The 24,746-nt window shown below is 44.5% G+C and overlaps 1 protein-coding gene across 5 annotated transcripts in view; it reads left to right on the top strand.

The window, feature by feature from the left end:
- Positions 1-24,746, top strand: part of Ptprm (protein tyrosine phosphatase receptor type M) — a 698,333-nt gene that overhangs the window by 625,856 nt on the left and 47,731 nt on the right. For all 5 annotated transcript variants that reach the window (XM_087902425.1, XM_087902421.1, XM_087902423.1 and 2 more), the window contains one exon: positions 20,761-20,858. In XM_087902425.1, the coding sequence (XP_087758551.1) occupies positions 20,761-20,858 (98 nt within the window). The remainder of the gene's footprint in view (positions 1-20,760; positions 20,859-24,746) is intronic.

Genomic DNA, 24,746 nt, shown 5'->3' with positions numbered 1-24,746 from the left:
TGGTTGAAGACCTGGTAGCAGGAAGCTCGTCCTTCCAAGGTGGAATGCAGATGGCAAACCCTCTTCATAAGGGAAATGAAAGCTAGAGGACATGCTGAGCAGTGTCGCCATGGCAACATCTCTGCGTGATCCCCTCTGTGGCAGATGAGGATGGTCATCTAGGAAGGGCTGAGAGACAAAGTGTATGGGTCATCCTAAAAGGTAGCTTAGTGAATGGATATGAATGAGTTAAAGAAGCGTTAAAACACGGAAAAGACCCAGCAAGGTCGAAGAACGTGTATTTCTCCATTTTTTTTTTTAACGTAATCATTGTTACTGGTGATCTATTTATGTTAGCTTTACAGTGCCACAACCAAAGGCCTGAGACTATCAGCTAACAAACAAGTTCATTTTGCTATCTTAGTGTTTTCAGTCTACGGCTAACCAATCCCTGTCGCTTAGAGTCTGTGGCTGCGCAGTACGTCCTGACAAGGGTCCAGTGAAAGTTGCTCCTCACCTCATGCTAGAGAAACAGAAAGGGAAAGGAAGAGGTACCAACATCCTTTGGTGACCTATGACCTCACATATTGTGATGTCTTCTAAAGCTTCTACCCACTTCTTCTCCCAGTACCAGGCTAGGAACTAAGGGTCTTTATTGGGGTCTGTGACGACCAGCTGGGGGGACCATTACGTCCTAGAAAAAGCAGCTGGGAGGTTAGCTAGCTGTGGTTCCACATCCACAGATGAACTGAGCATGACCTGGAGCTATGTGGGGGACCTCATGCATTGCATGTGTCCAGAACTTTCTACCTTATCATTATTCCCCAAATGATGCAGCATAGCAACTGTGTGTACTGCAGTGTCCTGAGTCTCATGGAGCTGGTTTAAAGCATTCAGAGATTAGAAGCAAAACCACAACACCTTTGGCTGTAAGAGATTAGAGTGTCACCTAACGTTTGCACCCTCAGGTTCCTGGTCCACCAGGGACCTGGAGGATGGCTCACATGAAATGTAGCAATCAAAAACATAAACGGGGAACCAGATTCACCTAATCCTCAGATAAGAGCTGCATCTGGCTACTACTCCCTGAGGCGCTATTGTTGGGCAGCCCTGTGTGTGAGAAGCTCTGGGATTAGACAAGATAAAGACTGTAGGGTCTTGTCCCTACCTAATAGGGATGGCTTCATAAAGAAACTGAGTGGCCCCATGTTCTCACATCACAACCAGGGTCTTGGGAACCTACCCTTGCCCTGTCTCTAAATGTGGTTCCTTCTCTGTGACGTGTAGTTAGTAACAGCTCCTTCCAAGGTCTCTTAGCTAGGCAGATGCATTCTCTTCCTTAGAATGCCTAGTGGAAAGTGACACAGGCTAGCCCTATACGTACATACTCTTCTGCTGAGTGCACAGTGGAAAACTGCCGCAGGCTAGCCCTACACATGCACTCTTTTCCCTTAGAGTGCCCAGTGGAAGGCTGGCACAGACTAGCTTCACACAGTGGCTGCCAGGACCATGAGAAGGCACAACATGGTGCAGCTTCCTGCTGTCAGGTGAGAAGAATGAGTGCTGAATTGATTCTCAGCACCTTCTGGACCCTGCTGTCCCCAAACTAAACTCATCCGTGCTCCTTGGCACGCACTGTCGGTGCTCTGGCGTGGGTTCTGAGGGCCTTCCAAGTGCTTTGAAGCAGGCGTCACAGCGTCCGATTTAATAACATTGATGGTGTCGGAAACTGGCCACTTCTAATAATGCGTGCGAAATTTGGTTGTTAAATGTCCAAAATTCCCCTGAGCTTGCCTATCCAGCAGTTTGATTGGTGCCCCGTGCTTTCCATAGATGGCATACACATCACATAACTGAATCTCTTTGGAATCTTCAAGATTTCTACGACTAAACAACCATCTCTCCACGCTGCCCGTCAGAACTTTTCTCGATCGATTTTTTCTCCACACCCAAGGGAGATGACTCTCTCTGAAGAAAAATAACCCTAGCAAAACCAAAACCGCTCTGTGCAGAAAAAGCTTAAATGGCACTTCCTTGCTTGGCGGCCGCCTCAGCCTTCCGATTGCCAGGTGATAATGAGAGGAAGCATCCAGAGGTAGCTGAGGACTGGCAGGTGGAGGCCTGACCTTCAGGGAGAAGGTCCAGTGCCCTTTGGCCAGACCCTGGAGGCCCTGCCTCGCTGTGGAGCATGCTCACAACTGTTCCCCTCACTGGTCGTGCTTCACTGCCCATGGGAGCAACGCCTGCAGGTCAGGACGCTGGCATGAGAAAGGTAGACTCTCCTTGCGCATGTACGCCCACAAGCATTGGGTAGCTAGTGGCCACAGACGGTCAGGGAGAAAGGGAGCTGGCCATCGAGTCATTGGCGCGAGCAGCTGCTGTATGCTCGTGGACAACCTCCCAAAGCCACCGAAACTGCTCTAGTCTGAGAAGCCAGCGAAACAGGCAGAAAGGACTAAGAAAAAGCCAAGTTTTAATTCCTTCCTTACTCTGTGTCCCTCAGTATTTGGTACAAGCATAATTCTGGAAAACAAAAAGTACTTAAAGTAACAAATCTCCCTGCTCTCACAGCCCAGTTTATTCCCAAGAGTATAGTATAGATTGTCACCAGGTTTCTCTAATGCAAAGGCCCTCTCTCCCCTCAGAGCCTTCCCAGACTCCTCAGTATTGATTTCCCACCAATATCCGACTTTGATCTTAATGATAATGGTGGTATTTCTGAAGATGAAAAGGATCTATTTCAAACTTCATTTTTTTTATTGTATTGTTTGGGGAAGTGTTTGTTTGTTTTCAGAAGGCTTTTTCTGTCCACCTGTGTTAGTTCTTGTCTGTCTAGATTGATGGTCCGGTATGAACATCATCACATCTGAATGATACATTCATACAATTGTAACATGTAAGATTCATGACTCAGCAAATCGGAGGACCTTAGGAAAAGATTTCAAACACCCAACTCACAGCAAGGGGTTTGCCACTGTCTGGGCTAGCTCAGAGCTGATCCTATTTCACAATCACATGGCCACCCGTGGAGTGGGCCTCAGATGGGATGGTAAACATTAAAAACCACTCCATGTCCTGACCAGGAGAGCTCCTGCTGACTTCCTGATGGGCACCAAGGGGGTCTGCACGAAACGGTTTTATTGCTTAGCTGCATTTTAAAAGCTAACTTTACGAGAATCCTGCTTTAGCCAACATTGGGGAGGAAACCTCAAAAGAAAATCTGTAAGTGAGTGACTTCCTGTTATGGTGGGTGTGGCTTGTGAACACTGTCCCTTCCTTCTGCCTTCTGCTCTCTCTCTCTCTCTCTCTCTCTCTCTCTCTCACACATTTTCATGTTTCATCTATATTTTTATCTTTTTATTTTTTACGTGGTTCTGGTTTCAATTGGCACATAATTGTGCACACTTACGGGGTGCAGCCTAACACTTTAATATACGTTTGCCATGTGTGATGGCCAGGCCAGAATGACTGAAATTTTCCGTTTGTGTCGGGAGCATTTTGAGTCCTTTCTGGCCATTCTGAAGTAGTCAGTCGTTGTTAACCGCCGACGCTGTAGCGGCATTTGGTGTGTGGAAGGTCTTCTCTCAGGGTTGGTCCTGTAGCTCAGTAGCAGAAACTCTGCCAAGATGCGCAGGGTCCTGAGTGTCATCCCCTCTCCAGAAGTTGCCCCTCCTGTGCAGCTGCACACTGTACCTCTTCCTCACTCCAAACAAGCTTTTTCCAGAGTGCACTCAAGCCCCCCCACTTAGAGAGGGGCCACTTGACTCTCAGGCCTGGACTATGTGCTCAGCCTTCAAAAACAACATCAGTACGTGAGTGCAGAACCCAACACCTCCCTGCTAGCCAGTAGTGCTTCTCACTGCCACGCAGCTTAGCAGGTTTTTTCTATGGTACAATCTCTTAATTCTTGTCTCTCAATTGAAATTGCCTTAAGCACCAACATTTTTACCATGGTAAGTTTAAGAAACTACTATTAAAATGATGTCAAATTAACTTCAAGCTGAAGGGCCCTCGACTTCTGATCTTTTATACCCTGGCTACAGTCAGTGGGGTCTGGGCTTCTGTTGCCTTTTGGGGTTTTCTCGCTTGTGTGTTAACTGTTTTCCATTTGTTCCCCCAAAGCTTATGTCTGCTGATTTCTCAGCCGTTTGAGTATTTACATTGGAAAAAGACTCAGCGACAAGAAAGTAAATGAATGGATCCCAAGACTGATATTTATGTCTTTAACATAAGCTGCCCTGGAGATATCCACTGTAGTCCAAAGGTCTGAGTTCAAATCCTGCACTGTCACAGAAGCTGTGTGAGCCTCCTGAATTCATCAGGGCAGAAACTTAGTGTTTGGGAAGTAGCAGTCCATTGGATTCTCTCCACAGCCGTGTCCTACATGCCTGCACATAGCATAGCAGTTTGTTGCCGCAAATACAGAGGTAGATGCCGAGGTGCCAGTATTGCCCACAGGTGATAGATGAGGAACCCAGTCACAGGAAACAGAACAGACACATACTCCAGCGCCTCACATTCTGAGGATTAAATTCATCCATGTCAATGGCATCTACATGTAAGCTATTGATTGCTCGTAAGAGAGCAAAGCTTCATGGTTAGGGAGGTAGAGGCCATGGCATCTAGAGACTAGTAGATGCCATAGAAACATAAAATTCCCTCCTCCAGTACTGGCCTTGGAAAGGCACTGAGCCCACACAGAGTATGCCTCACTAATCAGGTAATAAAAATGTAAATACTCCTTAGTAAATTCTAGAGCCTAAACTTCACTTTCTCCTACATGGAGAAACCGGAACTGAACATCGTGAAGAAGGCTTGGCACAGTCTTTAGAGACCATTGCCTTGGGAGAGTCAGCATCCAGATGGACCCTATGACTCATGCCCTTGGCTTTCTCCCCGCCTGCCTTATATTCATCATGGTATTGAGCCACACTGGCAGAGAGCACACAGGTAGATCTAGAAAAGGAACACCAGGTAGAAATGTCTGTGTCTGTCAGGCAACACTGGGACAGCCTGGCAGGTGATGACAGAAGGTTGTTCTGAAGCAGGACGTTAGAGGGAGCGACAGGGTTCATTCACTGATTTAGTGAGTAGTACCAAGCAACTGGTCAATGGCCCCCACCACGCGGATGCTTGGTAGAAGGGCAAGAATGTGTAAGTATACAAGACTTAGTCAGGTGAAAAGAAGAAGTCACGCTGGCCCCACAAGGCCTCTGCCCTGGGGAATACATAGCTGGCATATCCACAGTGACATGTCTGTCACTTTCTTTAGGCAAGGGATGCCCAGCTCCTAGACCATGGAACACTTCTTTAGGCATGTCTTCCGAAACAGCCTGACTCATGTAACTGATCGGACTTAGCCTTCTTCCTGTTTGCACAAGTAGTCGCCCCCCCCCCCCAAACCCCGGCCACCCAGTGTGCCCTATTGAATTAATTTTGATTGCCATCCTTGGTCCATTATTTGAGAAATGAGAAGTCTGAAGCTTTCTGACTCCAGAGATTTGTGTCCGGGGGCAAACGTCACTGTGAACATGATAGACATTCGAGTTCACCGTGTCTAGAGGTGACGGAGATTACAGAGCCTCAGCCACGCACAAATAGGGAACCGCTCCAGTGACTTCTTCCTGTCATGCTTTTCTCTTTCACTCTCTCTGCGTTCCAGACAGATGAGCTGACTTCGGCATCCCTAGCTCAGAATCCACCCCCAGGCTCGGGTGTAGTCAACACAGGGCTCTCAAGAGCTCACACGACTTTCAGTGGCAGCCATTCTCGAAGTGGAAGGTTCTTGGGGCTCCGGTACCCATTCCACACACTTCACTCTGTAAAGAACCATTTGTCCCCCCACATCCTGGCCTCTCAGTGGAGATGACCACTTGAAATTATTCCCCAGTAGAATTGAAAGAGCTGTTTTCGTTCATAAAAATCTCGGCCTTCACTGACAGCGTTTGTTTCCCTGCCCCCAGAACCCAGGTGCCTAGTTTTTCACCTCTAACTTCCCTGTCACTCCTGGTCTTGTTTCTCCTGGCTGAGTGGTTCCTGCATCATCGGCCAGTTGCAGGTCATGTTATGGACTCATTTGTTTTGGCCTCTTTGAGACTAGTGAAATGAAGCACTCTTTAGTTCCATCTCTAAAGAGGCCAGGGCTTTGAAAAAAAAAAATCATGTGATTTCCCACAAACAGCGATCGCCAAACTAAGGGTTCCAGCCACATCTACAGGAGGCGTGCTGCACCATGCACTTGTTTCTGGCCGTCTTAGAATGCACAGTTGCGATGATAGTTCATCCAGAAAATTACTTTTAAGAACCCAAGTTTATATCCAAAGTTATTGGCCCAACTGACCAATGGTCTAACTCATAGATGTCTTTCGGGCCTGTATTCCTAATAAACCCGCACTGAGAACATTTGAAGACATGTTCAGACTAAAAAGAATAGTGATAAACAGAGGAATGAGGTCCCAGCCACCTATGTCCTTAAGGGACAGAAGTATGTCCCTAAACAATGGGGCTTAAGCTTAATTCAACCAGAATAATGTAAAGACAGGTGATAATCATGCATAAATGCTCTTTATTTGCTTGTAATTTCTTGTTTTCCTTTTACATTATTTTTGGTATATTTATGGGATATAGTTTCTATCTACATATGAATCGCAAAGTAATCATACCAGGGTAGTTAGTCTGTCCATCATCCCAGATGCTTATCATCCTTTTGTGGGAAGGACATTAAAGATCTTATGCTATAGCTATCTGGAACACACAGCCCATGTTTATTACAGCCTCTCTGATAATGGCCACGATATAGAACCAGTGTGTCTATTGATGAATGAAGGCACTTTTGAAAATATAATATTTTAAATCAGTCAGACACACAGAGATGAACATTACATGATCTCTCTTACACACTAGATTTGAAACCATTCCATCAAAGGCTTTTTAAATCTTTCAGAGGAATTTAGGTTTATGTCTCTTTTGAAGTTAAAAAGACACAAAATACCAAGTTTTAGAATTGTTAAAAAAAAAACACTTTTTAATTTCCCAGTCCTTCCTCTTTAATTTTGGGGGATGTTTAGTAGAAAGAGTTGGAACTTGAGAAAGAAAGGTATTTAAGTGGTCTCTGTCCCTATACGTGGAATCATGTCTGCAGAAGTAGCTGCCAACTGTGTGGACAGCTGAGGAGAAAGCCAATACCATGTGGCAGACTTACTCTCCTAAGGGACATTTAGTTCAACCAGGGATTAAATACATAGGTACTTGAGGTCCCTCTCTTTTTCCAGGTTCATCCCTTTGAAATGAGAGTTATAACTTCACTTCCACATATGTTCCATGGTGCTGGCTTTCCTGGGCCTCAATACCATAGACCCTTACAAAGCCAAGCCGTTCCTTTGAAATACCAGGCCACTCAAAGTTCATCAACCAGCTTCATTTCTCTACCACATCCTGGGCTCAGCACAGGGTCACAAAGTCGTCAGTGACCTCAGTATAACAGTGTGGAGCTTTTCTTGGGGTAGTACCAGGGTGGCTACTTTGTGGGGTTACTGTCCAGTCCAGGACTTTCTTAGACGGTTTATCTGCCCTGTTTGGTTAGGAAACAGGGAGCTCCATTTCAGTTTCCTCTGTCTCTTGTCTTCTCATCTAAAATTCACTGCTCGAAATTTCCCGATGCTGGGCCTTACACCGCCGTAGAGTGTTTGAGAGTACCTGCCCTCAGCTACGTCTAGGGAGCCAATTTATCTCCATTTTATTCATTTATTAGATTGATTCTCTTTTTGTTAAATAAAAGAGGATCCCACTTGTGTACCGAGGAAGGCTTAATTAAAGAGGATGGAAAGTAACGAAAGCCTTTATTCCTTTGGCAGCCGCCCCTAAAGCAGGTGAATGCAGAGTTTTCCCTCCACTGTTCCGTGTGACAGAAGGCAGCCAGGTCCTCTGGGCTGCCAAACCACTCCACTCTGAGTGTTGCTGTTCTCTTTCTCTCCTTGATCATCTTCTCCCTGCACAAGTACCTGGCCTCAGTCTCGCGAGTTCTCTCTGGAGACCGACACTGATGAAGACTCTGAGCCACAGCCAGTAGGAGGCTCTTGTGTTGTGGATACGTGTCACGTGCTTCCCGTGGCTAAGGCACTTTGTCCTGTGCCCCCTCCCAGTTCCCCCTGCACATGGCATGCAACCTGTGCCAGGCAGGGATCAGGGACCAAAAGTCCCCAGCAGAAGCAATGCCTAGCACTGCCTTGTAGACAGATTGTTGCTACGCACCACCCCTTTAATCTTTGCCTGTGGTGCAAGTTGGTCGTCAGGGGCCCAATCTGTACCAGATCTGTTTTGTCTGCCTCCGCCTTCCAGATCAAGTGCTGCAGAAAACTCTACATTCCCAGTCCCAGGGTAGCCCTGCAAGCTGAAAGGGCTTGTTCAGCGGCTGCCGAGGCATGATTCTGGAACAATGCTGAGCTTAGTCCATAGGGAATAAATCCAAATAGTGAACTGCGTAGATGGAATTCCCAGAAATGCTCTGAGACATGGCAATACCGAGTTATGTGAGCAGTTCTGCGCCCCTGATTTCACTCCTAACTCTACTTTGCTTATACAGCATGGTCACAGTCTGACCTTCGAATGTTGGTGTTAACATTCCTTCTGTATACAGAAATGCTTTGAGTCAGTAACTGGTTCAAGACACCCTGCACCCTGAGAGACCTTAAAGGAGAGCGGTTACTAGACAGTTACTATATGGAGTCTATACAGTTACTATATAGTAACTGTATGGTTACTATATGGGTACCATAGAGTTAGAGTATGTAACTTGAAAGCCAACTTTGCCAGAGGTTACTACATAGTTACTATATGCAGTTACTACATGGTTACTATATGGCTACTATACAGTTACTATATGGTTACTACATGACTACTATATGGTTACTATATGATTACTATACAGTTATTACATGGTTACTATACAGTTACTATACGGTTACTATGTGGTTACTATACGGTTACTATATGGTTACTATACAGTTACCATATAGTTATTATATGGTTGCTCTATGGTTACTATACAGTTACTATATGGCTACTATACAGTTACTATATGGCTACTATACAGTTACTATATGGTTACTATACAGTTACTATGTGGTTACTATATGGTTACTATACAGTTGCTATATGGTTACTATACAGTTACTATATGGCTACTATATGGTTACTATTCAGTTACTATATGGTTACTATATAATTAGAGTGTGCAGCTTGGAAGCCAGCTTTTCTGGCAGCCTCTCAGTCAACATTAGCTACCACTCTACCAACCTCACAATGTTACCAGTCTCTCCGTGGCAGAGGTAAGTCAGGCTTTGTCCCAAACATAGTGCAAACCCACAAGAAACTCACAGACGTTCGTGTAAACAATGAATTCTGCACCTGTCAGTGTTTCTTTCCTGTGCCTAAGAGAATCACTGTGCTTCACCAACACCCTTTACTCCCTTCAGAGTACAAAGGTGCTCAGCACTGTGAACTTTTGGACAAAGGTAAATTTGGGTTAATAGACAATTAGCTTCGTCACAAACTGGAAGCAACATTTTTCACCTTAAAAAACTGTTTGAAACACTGCCCATGCCCAGACTGTCACACAAACACACACATCCAGTATGAACATGCAAACAAATCCAAAGGACTCTTTTATTCCCCCTACACAAGAAAGCAAACTTAGATCTCAAAGATATTATTTCATTTTCTTGTGTAACGATGTTGGGGTTCTGGGTGGGCAAAAGAAGGTAGTATTCTGAAATTCAATTTATAGTCTTAAAATTTTCTTCATCCTTTTTTTAATTTTTACTGGAACTTATGATATAGTTAATAATATTTCAAAAATGCCTAAACTTTATTCTGCGAAAGATAAATTCAAGAAAAAGAAAACCATGAAAGTATATAAACATAAGAGAGAAGAAAGGAATTGTAATAATGGCTAATTATAGAGAACTAAGCTTATTATACCTAGTGTAGGACAATCATGGTTTTTAAAATGGGAAAGTAAAGATCAGAACTGATCTTAGGACTTCTAAGGAAGACCATGGTGGTCAGTTGAATGTATCTTTAGTAAGAGAACCATGGAGCTTGGGGGATGGCTCAGAAGGTGGAGTGCTGGCCTTGTAAGCATGAGGATCTGAGTTCAGATCTCCAGAAATCACATAAAAAGACAGGCATGAAGGTATGTGCCTGTAGTCCCAGCACTGGCTATAAGGAAGGCAGACACAGGCTGTCCCAACCAGCCTAGCTAGCATGGCAAAGATCCAGGCCAGTGAAAGACCTTGTCTCAAACAAAAGGTGGCTGGCACCCGAAGATATCTGTGGTTGTCCTCTGACCTTCACACACAAATGTCAAGCCCACAGGTATCCACAAACCCCCACGCAAACACATATAAATACGCATGTATCAAAAAAGATTATATATATACTGTGTGATTGTTCAGACTTTAAAGTATTTACTAATTATTTTTAATTGACAAAATGAAGGGAGTAAAAACTGAGTTACTATCCTAAATAAGAGTTGAAGAATTATAACTGAAATCACGACCAGCTTCTGGGGATGTGTTTATTGTTGTGGAAAATGCTCTTGTACAGTGCAAAGATTTGTCATGCATATTGGTTTAGTAAAACTCTGATTGGCCAGTAGCCAGGCAGAAAGTATAGGCAGAGCAACAAGACTAGGAGAATTCTGGGAAAAGGAAAGGCAGAGACACGGTCAACAATAAGACGTAGAGGAAACAAGATGAGAATGCCTTACTGAGAAAAAGTACCAAGTCACATGGCTAAACATGGATGAGAATTATGGGTTAATTTAAGTTTAAGAGCTAGTTTTAATAAGTCTGAGCAATAGACCAACCAGCGTATAATTAATATAAGTTTCTGTGTTTATTTGGGATTGAATGACTGTGGGACCAGGTAGGACAGAACCATCCATCTACTGTGGGGGGGGGGAGTGGCTTATACACATTTATAACTTGCTCCTAGTTAAGTCCAACTAAGCCTTTCACTGTTGAATTAGAGGTTCATATGTTCTCGTGACACCCAGAAACACATAGTTAAAGCTAGTAAGAGAAAAGCGTGAATCAGTTCATTTGCATTTCAGCCTGAAAGGAGAGGTGTGGGTGAAATGGACAATCAGCATGTGGCCCATGTGGTATAGAGGAAAAGAATGACTGAGTGGTACAGCAGCAAATGTGGGCCAAGCTTCTTGTGTGAGAATAACACGTGTGCACACTTCAGGTGTGAGCGTAGTACACGTGTGTGCTTCTGGTATGTGAGTAACACACATGCACACTTCAGGTGCGAGAGTAGCACACGTGCACATTTCAGGTGTGACAGTAGCACACGTGCATGCTTCTGGTATAAGAGTAACACACATGCATGCTGTGGGTATGAGGGTAACACATGTGCACACTTCTGGTATGAAAGTATCACACATGAACTCTTCGGGTGTGAGAGTAACATATATGCAAGTCCCTGTAGAAGTATAGAAAGCAATCATGTGCGTGCTAGTCGGAGTGAGCCATGGGCAGGAGAGCCATTGTGTGGAAGTCACGTGAATTTACAAAGTGTCTGACCTCACTGTTTAAGTCACAGCTTCTGATGCTGCTTCTCCAAAGGTGTGCTTTACTATAACTTTGATGCCCAGGTCCTCTTCTTGGGCACTCACCGATTAAAATTCCAGGGGACTGGGAAGCAATAGCCCCTTCGTTCTAGACAGAAAGAGGTTTTGCTTTGGTGCTGGGCTTCGAAATCAGTGTTTTGTCATGCAATCACGTCCATTTTCAAACTCAGCTTAACTCAGATCCTCTCCAGTTTCCCATCGCAGACTCGCTCTGCCTTAGCCTCTGGTGCATTATGGGCTTTCCTTGTTTCTTTTAGCCATTTTCTCTGTGAGTCTGGAAAATGAGCAAATCGGACCCCATGTACCCAGTCATCTCAGCATCGGCTTTTATTTTTCTACAGCTGAAACCAAAGATTATTCATAAAATTCTACATTTTGCCATAAGTAGCCTCAGGGGAGAGCAAATGCATCTATCAAATAAGTGATGCTAAAGATGATCAATGCGAGAGCCAGCTGTGCTCCGTGTCACCATTATCACTTCAGCCTGTAAAGCACAGTGGCCCATTTTACCTTTTGCATTTGGCTTCTGCAAAAATGAAAAGCGACTAAATATGAAATTATGAGTCTGAGTGTTGTGGCAGTATCACGCTGAAAAACGGCATAAAGTTTTGCAGTAAAAACTTACTCGGGAGCCACTGAAGGGATGTCTAATCTCTGGCTGTTGAATAACCGACTCTATAAATACATAGTTTAGTTTATCGCCAACAGCAACAGTACCAACAACGGATCAAAAATTTAAGGCCACTTTTGTGTAGGCGGCAGGAGCGTTACAATTAATGCACAGATCCTGGCTTGGCTCTTCTCACACCCAGACTGCACCCTGCATGGTCTTCGGTTCTGATGGGATGAACCTGTGCACCAAAGCAGAAGCTGGACCATAATCAGCCAAGTACTGTGGATTATCTGTAGCTTTGTCACCTCAGGGTCCCGCCTCTTCCCTCTGTCCTTGCACCACCTCTGTGACCCCTGATCCACACTACAGCAATCAATCGTGATGTGGGACAGCCCCTAGCACGATATCCTCGCCCATTCAAAGTGTCTTAGTGTACCATAGTATTTTCCAAATTCCATCCATCTCTGATTTTATAAATATTGCTTTTTTCTTTTATTTCTTTAATTATCTGTTTGAAAGATAGAAAAGAGAGAGAAAAAGATCCTATGCAGGCCAGAAGGCAAGTTTTGGAGGTCTGCTCTCTCTGACCAGCATGTCTCCATTGCTTTGTGTCCTGTGCTGCCTTCTCCAGGCTAGCTAGCTGGTCAGCAGGCGTCTGACCAATTCTCTTGTCTCCACTTCCCCAATCTCTTCCTAGGAGTGCTGGGATTACAGATGTGCACCACTGGGTTCCGAGGATTGAGCTCTGGTTGTCTGTCTGGAGTGGCAAGCACTTTTTCCACACCGAGCCACCTCCCAGTTCCAAACTTCTTCTCTGAATAAACGTGGCTCACAGTGCTGCCCTTGTTGGTCACGATGTCTGTTCTCTCTGTCGCTGTATCTTGCCAGCCAGTTTCCTCTGTCTACTCGAAGCACTGACATGTGTCTGAAATATGCAAGGGGTTCAGATGATCCTCAGACTCAGTCCCATTTCTGCTCCTCTCAGCCCTCTGTGCCTTTCCCTCCCGTCGTCTTTTCTATGGTTGCTGACGCCAGGTTTCAGTGATGGCTGAGCCGCATCGATAAGAACTACCACAGTGCGGTTTCTACCATAGATCTACTCAGACCATCCACCACACCCTCTCCTACCCAGGCATGGGATCCATCAGGTCAGTTGTCTCCCCCGTTGTGTGTCTTTAATATCTATCTTCTCTCCATAAGCTCATGATTCTTCCTGAAAGCCCATCTCTTCACAAGAGAGCTCGTGTGTCCCCTTCCCCTCTCAGGTGTTAACACAACTGTAGGACATTCCACCTTGACCAGGACTGCTACCCCAGCCTTCATTTTCAGTCTTCTGCATCAGGGTCGTGGTTAAGGTTCAGCAAAGTCTTCAGTAGCAGATCCCTGCTTCTTCGCCAGTATGATGCGCCAGTATGATATCCCTCCGCCCATGCGCCAGTATGATATCCCTCCGCCCATGCGCCAGTATGATATCCCTCCACCCATGCGTCAGTATGATATCCCTCCGCCCATGCGCCAGCATGATATCCTTCCACACACTTTGTCCAGAATTCAACCCATTTCTATTTCCTGGTCTCCAGACATTCTTCTTATATCCCCAAAAGAAAGTTTGAAAAAAAAATTTCTCTGGCTCTCTTTCAAGATACTGAGTTTATATTTAAAACTAAGGACATGCAAGATGGCTCATTGAGTAAAAGCATTTGACTTTTAACCTGGAGCCCTGAGTTCAATCCCCAGGATGCACATGATGGAAAGAGAAATTAGGTTTCACAAGTTTCCTTTTGACCTACATGTGAGAGCTGTGGTGTACACATGAATGCACACACACACACACACACACACACACACACACACACAATTTAAAACGTAATCTTTTCTCAAACCTGGAAGTTTATCGATTGCAGGCAGGTAGTATATTACATGTCTTCCCAGATAAAATGAGGATCTGTGTAATTAGAATGAGTATTTTGTGAGATATGTTAGGTATATCTTTCCTTTCTTATGCAGATTAAAGCAAATCAAATCTCCAAATCTAAAAGAAAACATATGAAACCTTATCCTTCCATTTAATGGAAGAAAATGAGGCTCCCTGTAAGACATTCTGGTTCCACTGAAAAGATGATCATTGCAGCTTCTTCCACTGCAGGAGTGCTGAACTCAGGGCACCCCACAGTGAACCAAAATACCAAGTTTGACCCTCACAGCAAGGTCTCTGGAAGGGCAGGAAGGCCTGCCTTTCTACAGTCAATATTGCAGCTGTATTTTTTTTCCACTCCCGTAGTTTTTACTCCTGGGCAATGCCCACGACCACACTGAGATGACCAAAGGGCTTGTTTAGTGCTAGAAAGGCAATTACGCATGCAGGCTTCTTGGGGAGGTAGCTTTCTGAAAAGTCCACATAGACATTAAGCACTGGGGCAATAAAACTAGGAAAGCCATTCACAGTGCCTTTGGAAGGTCTCTGTCTCTGAGGCTCTGCGGAGCTCAGTTGGAAGTTGTCCTGGAACATGGGCCGTACTGCACCTGCTCGGGGAGGGCGTGTGCCTGGAATCATCTCTTCCTTAGACAATGACAGACCTCTGCAAAGTGGGGGAGGCGCTGGTACTGCTCATCCTTGCCCCCTGGTATTGCTAGGAGAATCCCAGACAAAATACCTAAGCCCCCAAACCAGGCTGAGGCTGAACTGGCGCTGCAGGGGGTGGAATCATAGGCCTACAGATGACTCATAGAAGAAAACTCCCAGGAAACCACACCGTCCCCATGAGGATCACTAAGTGTTGTGTCAGTTGTGGGTTTGGAGCGGCGGCCCAGGAAAGAGGCGATTTCTAGCCTCCTGAATTGTGTGAAAATGAGGGCTCCAAGTGACACACGGGGAAGGGTCCAAAGAGGCCTGGGGGAAAACAGGTCTGGCCTTGTGCTTTGTATCTATTAGGAACTAGCAAATAGGAGATTGGCAGGTCCGAGTTTGCTGGTTTACATGCTGTGTGTGTGTGTGTGTGTGTGTGTGTGTGTGTGTGTAGGGGTCGCTAAGGGACAGGGAGGGGGTTGGGGTGTAAGCCACTTCCGCATTTTTACGTTTAAAGGCTGCTGCCATCAAAGGTACATAGGTGACCCCGAAGGGAGGGAAACAGGAAGCCTGTGTCTAGGGAAACTCAAGAGGCTCTGAAGAGCTGGCAGTCCTCCTGAAGGTGAAAGTTTTCTGCCTCAGCAGGAGAGGTTAAAGGAGAAAGCTGACCTGATGCTAAAACACTCTGCAAAGGGCTTTTCTGTGCGGGCACCACGGGTTTTCCGGCTGTCTTCCCCTTGTAATTATAGGGCAGACACCCGTCTGCTGGAAGTGATTCTCTCGGTGGCCCTGGGTTGGACTGGAGCCAGGCTACCCCTCAGCCCCTCCATACTAGTTCTCATGTGGCTGAATGAGGAGGAATCCCAGCACTGGGGAGGCAGAGACAGACAGATCTCTGTGAGTTCAAGGACAGCCTGGTCTACAGAGTTATTCCAGGACAAAGATATACAGAGAACCTGTCTCAAAAAGTCAAAAGTTAAAAGTAAAATTAAAAGAAATAGAGGTTGAAATAAAGCCACATAAAGATGGAAAATATAGAGAGAATCTTGATACTGTGTGTTATTATGCTCTCTTTAAATTGTTTAAATGCTGAAAAAGGAACAACAGTCGCCAAAAGACTTTTGTTTGTAAATACTGCTGAACTAACCCAATATAGGTATTTTAAAAATACCTTGACTTCAAAACTGAAGTCAAAAGATATGTTACTTTGGAGAAGGGATTTTGCTTTTGTTTCCACAGAAAATGAGAAGCTGTGGATTCATTCTGAGTTAAGAAAAATCAGGTTCGATAAAGAAAGACCACCTAAAAAATCTCTGATAGGAACAGATGGCCCAGATGACAGAGTTCTTCATCCAGACCAGGTTCAAGACTGCTGCCTGAGACGATCAAGACTCACAGGATATTCCAGTCAGGACTTGATGATAATTCTAAATTTTCTTTAGGTTCCCATAAGATTATCAACGCCCCCAACCAGCAAAAAGTAGCCTAAAATACTACGCCCACATTCCCAACAAATGGATTATGGGTATTTTCCTTTGTTTAAAAAAAAAAGAGGGAAATGGTGTGGGAAAATTGTCTGTATTTGTCAATCATCTTTTAATAAAGCGCTGATTGGCCAGACAGGCAGTATAGGCGGAAAAGCCAGACTGGAAGTAGAGGTGGAGCAAAGAGACTGGGAGTATTCTGGAAAGCAGAAAGCTCCCTCTGCAGTTCTGCCCAGACCACCGGAGAGGAAAGATGTAAGCTGCCCCGCTGGAAAAGGTACTGAGTCGTGTGCTAACGTAGATAAGGATAATGGGGTAACAAAAGTTATAAGAGCTAATAAGTAGTCTGACCTAATGGGCCAATCAGTTTATAATTTTATGGAGTCCCGTCTGTGATTTTCTCTTTGGGGCATGCCGACTGTGGGGTATCAGGCGGGACAGATACCCCAACAAGTCGGCCCTCATACTACACCAGCTGCTTTGAGGTCTGCCCTGTGTTGGGAAGGAAGGAAGGGAGGAAGGGAGGGAGGGAGGGAGGGAGGGAGGGAGGGAGGGAGGGAGGGAGAGAGGGAGGGAAGGAAAAGACGATCTCAACTCCACGACCTTCTAGCTGTGGGATCCAGCCACTTACTGCACTTCTCAGAACCTGGCTGAGATCCAAGGACAGGGACAGGGACAGTCACTTAGGATGGTGAATTTTAAATTTAATGAGATAATACACTTAAAGTACTTCCAACAGTGCCGGGGAAGTAAAACTCCCTCAAACGATGTTAAGTTTTATTCTGTATATCCTGGAACAGCGTTGATATTTATACCTTGCTTTTAAAAGCTCAAATAAGGCACTGTGAGTGTTCAGAGGACCTTGACTTCTCAGCAGCTCCAATGAACACGAAAGCATGCTGTATAGAAATTCAGATGTGAAAAGAATGCAGTGTAGCTTGCCTACCAGGGTTTGAAATTATAATTTGTAACATCCCTCACCTCCAGTGAACTAGAGAACTCATCTTACACAATAGAGCCCATCCTGGAGTGTCTTTCACTTGGGCTTTTGATTGTATCTCAGCTTCCTTCTTGTGTCCACGTTCTTGGCGAGGCCAGGTGGTGGTGAGCGGCCCCTCCACGCGTTTCCTTCTCAGTGCGTGCCAAGCCGAGTGCGGGAAATGGAATGTATTGCTGATCTGCTGCTGTTGAAATTCCTAGACCTTACCTGTCAGATGACATCGTCTGGCAGGAGGATAATGGCTGAGCTTCACCTTCCATGCCATTGTGTGAACATCTGTAAATATTCCGCCACAGCACATCGCAGGGGCCTCCACTTAGCCAGAAGCAGTGGAAAACCCCTGCGGAGCGGCCGGTCACACCTGTTCAGAATCTGAGAGAGAGAGCTCACAGAGCCCTTTCTTTGCCTACTGTTATGGATTCCTCATCCACAGACAAGTCCTTAGGGAAATTCCCAGTGACCCAAGAGACAGGCCTAGGCTCATCAGTAGACTCGGAGCACTGCTCAGTGGAGATTGGCTGGCAAGGAAGAATTTTCGTTGACCATCAGGGTAATAATAGGCTGAGTTAAGATGGGAAACAAAGCCTTGGGCATGGAAGCTTGGAAGTGTGTTCTGCTTAGAGGTCAGGAGCAACAGTTGCATGTCAATGCCCCAAGGTAGTCCCTGAGGACTGGGTGATAAGCCCCCTGGATCTGAAATGAGCCCCCTAAAGGATGACCCCTTTCCAGAACTAGAAGATGAAAAGACCATGGCTCCTCAAGCTCCTGTAGACGGTCATAGAAGCATAAACTGAGAAGGGAGTCAAAACCAGGATTGACTGTTAGAATTCCTCATGTGTACACAGCCTTACACACACACTCACGTTACTATGTGACAGGCAGAATTCCTCATGTGCACTCAGCCTTACACACACACACACACACACACACACACACACACACGCTACTACGTCATAGGCATTCTATAAAGAAACGCACTAACATCAGATATCATGTTCCCTCCATGAGGGAAGATTTCAATTAAATAATCACAGGGTGTTACTTGCTACGAAGGACTAAGCAAGAAGTACTTTGAATAGCAAAATAAAGGGTCATGGTCTCAAATGTGCCTGGGAAATCTCCTGGGGATGTAGATAGGACAGCTCGATGATGTTGGAACCCTTGACTCATCCTTGACTGTAGCCATGGTTATCAGAACTATTTCTCCATGTTTCGGCACACGTCAGAGGCCTGTGTGCCTGACGAGGCTTTTTTCACATTGGGAAGACTTTGCACGGAGATAGACTCCATGCAGGATTCCCCTCCTGAATAAGTAACAAGCTGTTAAGTACACAGTGAAAGCAAGGGATGGGTGACTGATAGAAACTGATGTTCCTGTGTCCCTCCTGTAACCTGAGATTAAAGTCAGTGAAATCTTCAGCCTCTGCGGCAGGAGAATGGCTGAGATGGCTGCTGTCACATCACAGGTGGCGGCATGTGTATCCCCATCGCCAAACAGATTCGACGCAGACCTGGGGCAACTGAGCCCATTTTTGTAAGAGTGTAGGGCTGTGTTCTGTGCACAGCATGGGGAGAATGATAGTACGTGTGCCGGGGGCAAGGGGCACAAGCTGGACAGCTGGAACGGGAGGCTCCACACCATAACCATTGCCAATTGGTCCAGAGGAGTGGGGTGACTGAGGCGACCCCCTCAGTGTGCTGCCATGACTGCATCCAAACATGCACAAGAGATGAACATTAACAAACACATCTTGTTTCCAGTCTCTTGCTTTGCTATTTATCAAATGTTTGAACTCCATGGGTCCTCAAAATCACCTTGAGAGCTGTCAGTGTGCTCATCTAAAGATGGCAACACTGAGGCTCACAGTAACCAAGTGATTTATCACAGGCCACACAATTCAACTTGAAACACCGGCAAAGTAAATAGCCCCTTAGTGCCAAGATGCTGTAGTACAAGAGGGTGGCGGTTCTAAGTGTGCCTGAGCATCTGTGTGATTCTACATAGAGGATGTGGGTGCCTCTCCAAGCCTTTAACCCTGCATTTCTCTCATCTCCGTGCATTTTTTTCTTATCTTCTGTTACGATCAGTTTTATCGCCTCAAGTACGTGATGGGCTTGAGGCAGTTTGGGTATTCCTTTTTAAGCTCTGGTGGGTGGTGCCACACTCGGGCATGCGCAGACGGCACTAATTGGACTCAATGAGTTGTTTTCTAAAACTAAGTGAGGAAGAGGAACAAGACATGGGCATGGCAGGGAAGCTGTGTTAAGGGGCAGGGAGAGTTGGACAAGATGGATATTATCAAGGTATACTGTACGCATGTAAAAAAAAAGTTTGAATTAAAAGAACATTTAAATTTCACCTTTCTGCACCTGTGATATCAGCCCCCACAGTTTTTTGTTTTGTCTTTTCTTGTTTGTTGCTTTTGAGGGGACGGGAGGAATGCCAAGCCCCGGGATAGAGTTCCGAATACTCAGATCTCAAAGGGTAAGGTAGCAGGTGCCTGGCCACAGTCTGCCAGGAAGCTCCTCGTTCCATGGGAAGCCCAATGGCTGCCTTAGACCCTTAGCTTCTCTCTCACTGTAGAAAGTCATGTGGACAGAGAATGGATTAATTTGACTGATGGCACCAAAGAAGAAAAAATATTAGAAACAAGGAAAGGCCATCTTTCCTACCGAGGCTCATTTCATTCCACGTTTCACTTCCCTGGGAGAGCTGCCAATTGTTAGCAGCAAGAGTAATGTCGGCCGTTTGTTTTTTTTTTTTAAATTCCACTCTTGAGTATTATGGAGATAAATAACTAAATGATGGAGAAATCACTTTTTTTCGCGGGAGTAGTTTAAGGGGAGTAAAGAGAACTCAAAATGCAGATAATATTGGAAGACGTGAAAAAAAAAAGTCAGCCATGAAGGGAACACTGGCTCTTACTGTAGGTACATGTAGCATGAGGGCTGGCTTGTTGGGGTTTCCGTCCCACCCGGTACCCCAACAGCCGGCAAATCCCAAAGAGAAATTACACACAGGACTCCATAAGGTTATAAACTGATTGGCCCATTAGGTCAGGCTTCTTGTTAACTCTTATAACTTATATTAACTCATTATTCTCATCTATGTTAGCCATAATGGCTCCGTACCTTTCTCAGCTGGGCAGGTTACATGCTGCCTCTTCAGTGGTCTGTGCAGGAGTGGCAGAGGAACCTCCCTGCTTCCCAGAATTCTCCTGTTCTCATTGCATCACCTCTACTTCCTGTCTGGTTTTCCCGCCTATACTGCCTTGCCTGGCCAATCAGCATTTTATTAAAATATGATTGACAGAATACAGATAATTCTCCCACACCAGGTACAGGTTTCAGAAGGAGTTCCTCTCTGTATGGCTGCTGTCGAGAGGCATCTCGCTAAAAGCGAAGGGAGGGTGGATGCACAGGCTTCTTTGAAGTCCCCGCAATGCTCCAAGGGAAATGATGCCTCTGTTCTGTTTTTCCCAGGGCCCATGCAGGAGACCATATATGACTTTTGGAGGATGGTGTGGCATGAGAACACGGCAAGCATCATCATGGTGACCAACCTTGTGGAAGTGGGAAGGGTAAGCCAGCCCATCCATCGCAAATGACCTTTGGTCCCTTGTTGGGTTAGTGATCCAGAGACATGAATCACGCTCTTGAAGTATTACATATGCTCCAGAAGAAAACTTATCTACCCAGCTTCTCCTATTGCTTACCACAGTGGTTATTCGTTTTCGGTAGGCACAGTCTGAATGGCTCTCGTTTGCTGCAATAGCAACAGACAGGGAATGCACTCAGGATTTAAAAGCTGCCGCTATCTGCTATTTTGAGCACACAATACCTCGAAGCATTATTGCTGGTTGTTGGGTATCAAAACCCTTATGGGTGCTACAATAGATATGACAGCAATCTGTACGTCAGGGGAATTGACTCTAACAACAGTGTGCATTGCTGGGATCTGTCTGTGGATTAGAAACCTAGCATGTTGTCATGCTTCGGTATGCCTTGGTGTTGTAACCTATCAAGTTGGAGCCATAATCTGCCCCAAAGTTCTTTTATTCCTGTCTCTAGTGACTGGTTATGAGTTTTCATTTTGTTTAACCAGGAAGCTAATGAGCGGTGGTAATCTTAGCAATGGCATGTTATCAGATTATCTCCGGAGCACAAACTTTAAATGCAAAAAGATAAAGGATACAACGGCCTTATAATGGGTTCAATTCCATGGTGATGCTCAGCCCAAATGAAGAGACCATTACTTCTTAGGGAAGTTGCTATTTATATCCAGCAAAGGCTTGGTAGTTGTCCTAGAACTGAATTATTGAAGCAAGAACCTTAAAGGGGGGGTGGTTCTTAAGATTTCTAGAAGGGTGTCAGAAGGTACAAACAAATATAACAATTGTCTCAGAAGAAGATCTCAGTAAGTGGGATATACTGAATATTCTAGAAAAGGTGACAGACTAGATAACCTGAGCTTCAACAAACATCTTGAGATTCTAGATAAATCATGCTTATTTTTTTAAAGCTCATATACATTGTATGAGTATGTAAGTAGACTTGTTTAAAATATGCAACTTAGTACTCATGAAGGCAAAACTACCACAGACCTGGAATAGTCTCAGCTGTAGACCACAGTGGACCCAGAAATGGGCAGCGGAGCTCTATGTCCATCTTGGAGAGAAGTACCCTGATTTTGAAGCCAGTGATGGTCAAGGGATGACATCCTGGGGCCCTCAGTGTTAACATAAAATCCAAACCTATGGGGGTGGATGGTCAGATAAAAGGCAAACTCGGGGAGGAAGTGAGAAAGAGGGGAGAGAAGAGAACATCATCCTGCCCTGGGAAAATGACAGTAGCATTGCTCCATCTTCACTTAAGGGCCAGGAAACTGAACCTGAGCTGAACTCATGGGTCAAGAGGTCAAAAAAGAGTGTCACAGAGAGTCACCCCTCCATGTCTGTGTATTCTGTGGTCATGGATTCAATCAACATACCATCCACAAAAAGAAAAAAGAAAAAAAAAGTGTCTTCATTCAACATGTGCAGACTTATTATTCTTCCCTAAGCAATAGAGAGAACCTGTTGACATTACACTGTATTGAGTATCACAAGCCATCGAGAGATGGTGTAATTCATGTTTATAGGAAGTTGTTACCTAGGTTCCATGGAAATGGTCTAGCAGTTCCCCAGGGGAATCTTAGAACCAATTCCCCATTGATATTGAGGGGGGAGTATATAAACATCACAGGATGCAGGTAAAACATCTAGTTCCTAGATGCCCTTTATTAAAAGAAAGATGAGACTTCTAACTCAAGAAAGTGGACAGAGTAAAACCAAAGAGAAATAAGAAAGTAGAGAAGAAATTTATTAAATCATAGTAATAAAGATTAGCAAATACAAACCTAGTCATATGAAATAGACAAACTTTTGGCAAGAGATCAGAAACAAAAGGAAGAAAACCAGATATCGTCAATATCAGAAAGAGGATAGTGACTTTATAATAAAAGAATAAACTAATTGATTTGGTGATTTTATAGAAAAACATATTCTCTAAGACCAGTTTCCAAAGAAAATGAAATTCTGACAGAACAGTTATTTAAAAATTGAAGCATATCCAAAATTCAGCCATCAAAATGTACTAGATAAAATTTGTTTGTTGGTACTCAATTCAAATTTTGTATAGTTTGATTTTATAAGTTGTAAAATACAAATACATTTTATATGTTTTATAAAATGATTCTAAAAATTAGAAGGAAAGACTGCTTTTCTATCTTACTTTATAAGGATAGGACAACCTTGAAATCCATCCCAGACACAGAACATAGGAGAAGATAAAATTATAGGTGTCACAAATTGACAGGAAGAAATAAATGGGCCAATATGTCAGAACAGAGGGCCCAGATGTTGACTGCAGGCCTAAGTGGAAAGATATATAATTAGTGAGCTTTTCAATCAAGCCAGCTGGGACATTGCTTACCCATGTGGACCAAAAAAAGAAAAAAAATCTCTTACTGATGGAATGTCCCCAAACACCTAAAAGCTAACAACCTCCATATTGCAAATAGGACTTTAAAACTTGTAGGAAACAATACAGGAAAAATATTTAAGACTTTGGGTTTTTTAAAGACTGTTTCAAAGACAACAAAAGCTTGGGAAAGATTGGAGTTTTTGAAATTTTAAGCATGTAAAGTTTTCTGTATAGCAAAGGTTACCCCAAGTGACAAATCGAGGTGGGGTTGTATGAGTCCATTATGTAAAGCATAAAACCTTTCAAAGCAATATTTTCTATACTGAAGGTAGGAAACCCTTTTCTTTCAATTCTGTCTCTTCTGGAAGCTGGTGGAAGCATGGGTGAGCTGGCTTGGAGCCCGGTCCAGCAGGTGCTGGTCATGTGGACAGCCTAGAGAGAATCTCTGGTACCATGAGGAGTGGGGTATAATGGTACCTGTACATCCAACAGGTCAGACAGCCACAACAGAATGCCTTACACTGAGAGACATAAACCATGGCAGACAGACACGACAGAATGCATTGCAGTGAGAGGCATAGGCCATGGCAGACAGCCACAACATAATGCCTTACACTGAGAGGCATAGGTCATGGCTATTTATTTTTAGAGCTGTGAAGGCTGCTGAATCCACATCAAGGTCCACACACTGCAGAGTCTGGAGAGGGCTTCTCCTGACTTTCATGTGTCTGCATTCTCATAAGGACTTCAAGTAGCATGGCAGACGGAGCAAGCTCTCTAGATCTTTTCTCATACAGACACTAACCTTGTTAAATCAGAGCCCCACCCGTTTAAGCTCATTTGTCCTTGCTCCTTCATTTCCAGATGTAGCCACCATGGGGAATGGGTGGTCATGTTTCAGCATTTGAATTTTGGGATATAAAATACTCCATCCATGATCACCTACTTTGGGAAGTTGTGATAGATTATGTGAGAGTTTCTCCATGTGCAGTAGAGAAGTTCTTGCCCATTATGAACTCAGTAAATATTAGGTATTAATTTTAATGTTCTATTTTCAAACCTCAGATCAGCAATGATACATATAATGACCTATTGACTGAATTTTCTGTCCTGCCCGGTTCCTGCAGTTGTTAAATCTCAAAGAAATCACACAGAGGTCTACATTAACTATAAACTGATTGGCCCACCTGCTCAGGCTTCTTATTACCTCTTATAACTTATATTAGTCCATTATTATTGTCTATGTTAGCCATGAGGCTCAGTACCTTGTACAGCGAGGCAGTCACATCTTGCTTCTACTGTAGCCGGGTCAGGACTGCAGCTAGGACTGAGCTTTACTCTTCCCAGAATTCTCCTGTTCACACATGACCTGACTCTACTTCCTGTCTGGTTGTCCCGCCTATACTTCCTGCCTGGCTACTGGCCAATCAGCGTTTATTTAAAATATAATTGACAGAATACAGACCATTGTCCCACACCAATGACCCTGATTTTCCTGGATATTG

This window comes from Myodes glareolus, chromosome 27 (genome assembly GCF_982192425.1).
Source record: "Myodes glareolus chromosome 27, mMyoGla1.1, whole genome shotgun sequence".
In the NCBI taxonomy this organism is placed as follows: Eukaryota; Metazoa; Chordata; class Mammalia; order Rodentia; family Cricetidae; genus Myodes; species Myodes glareolus.
The sequence above is the reverse complement of the archived record's forward strand: the minus strand, read 5'-3'. Positions and strand labels throughout refer to the sequence as shown.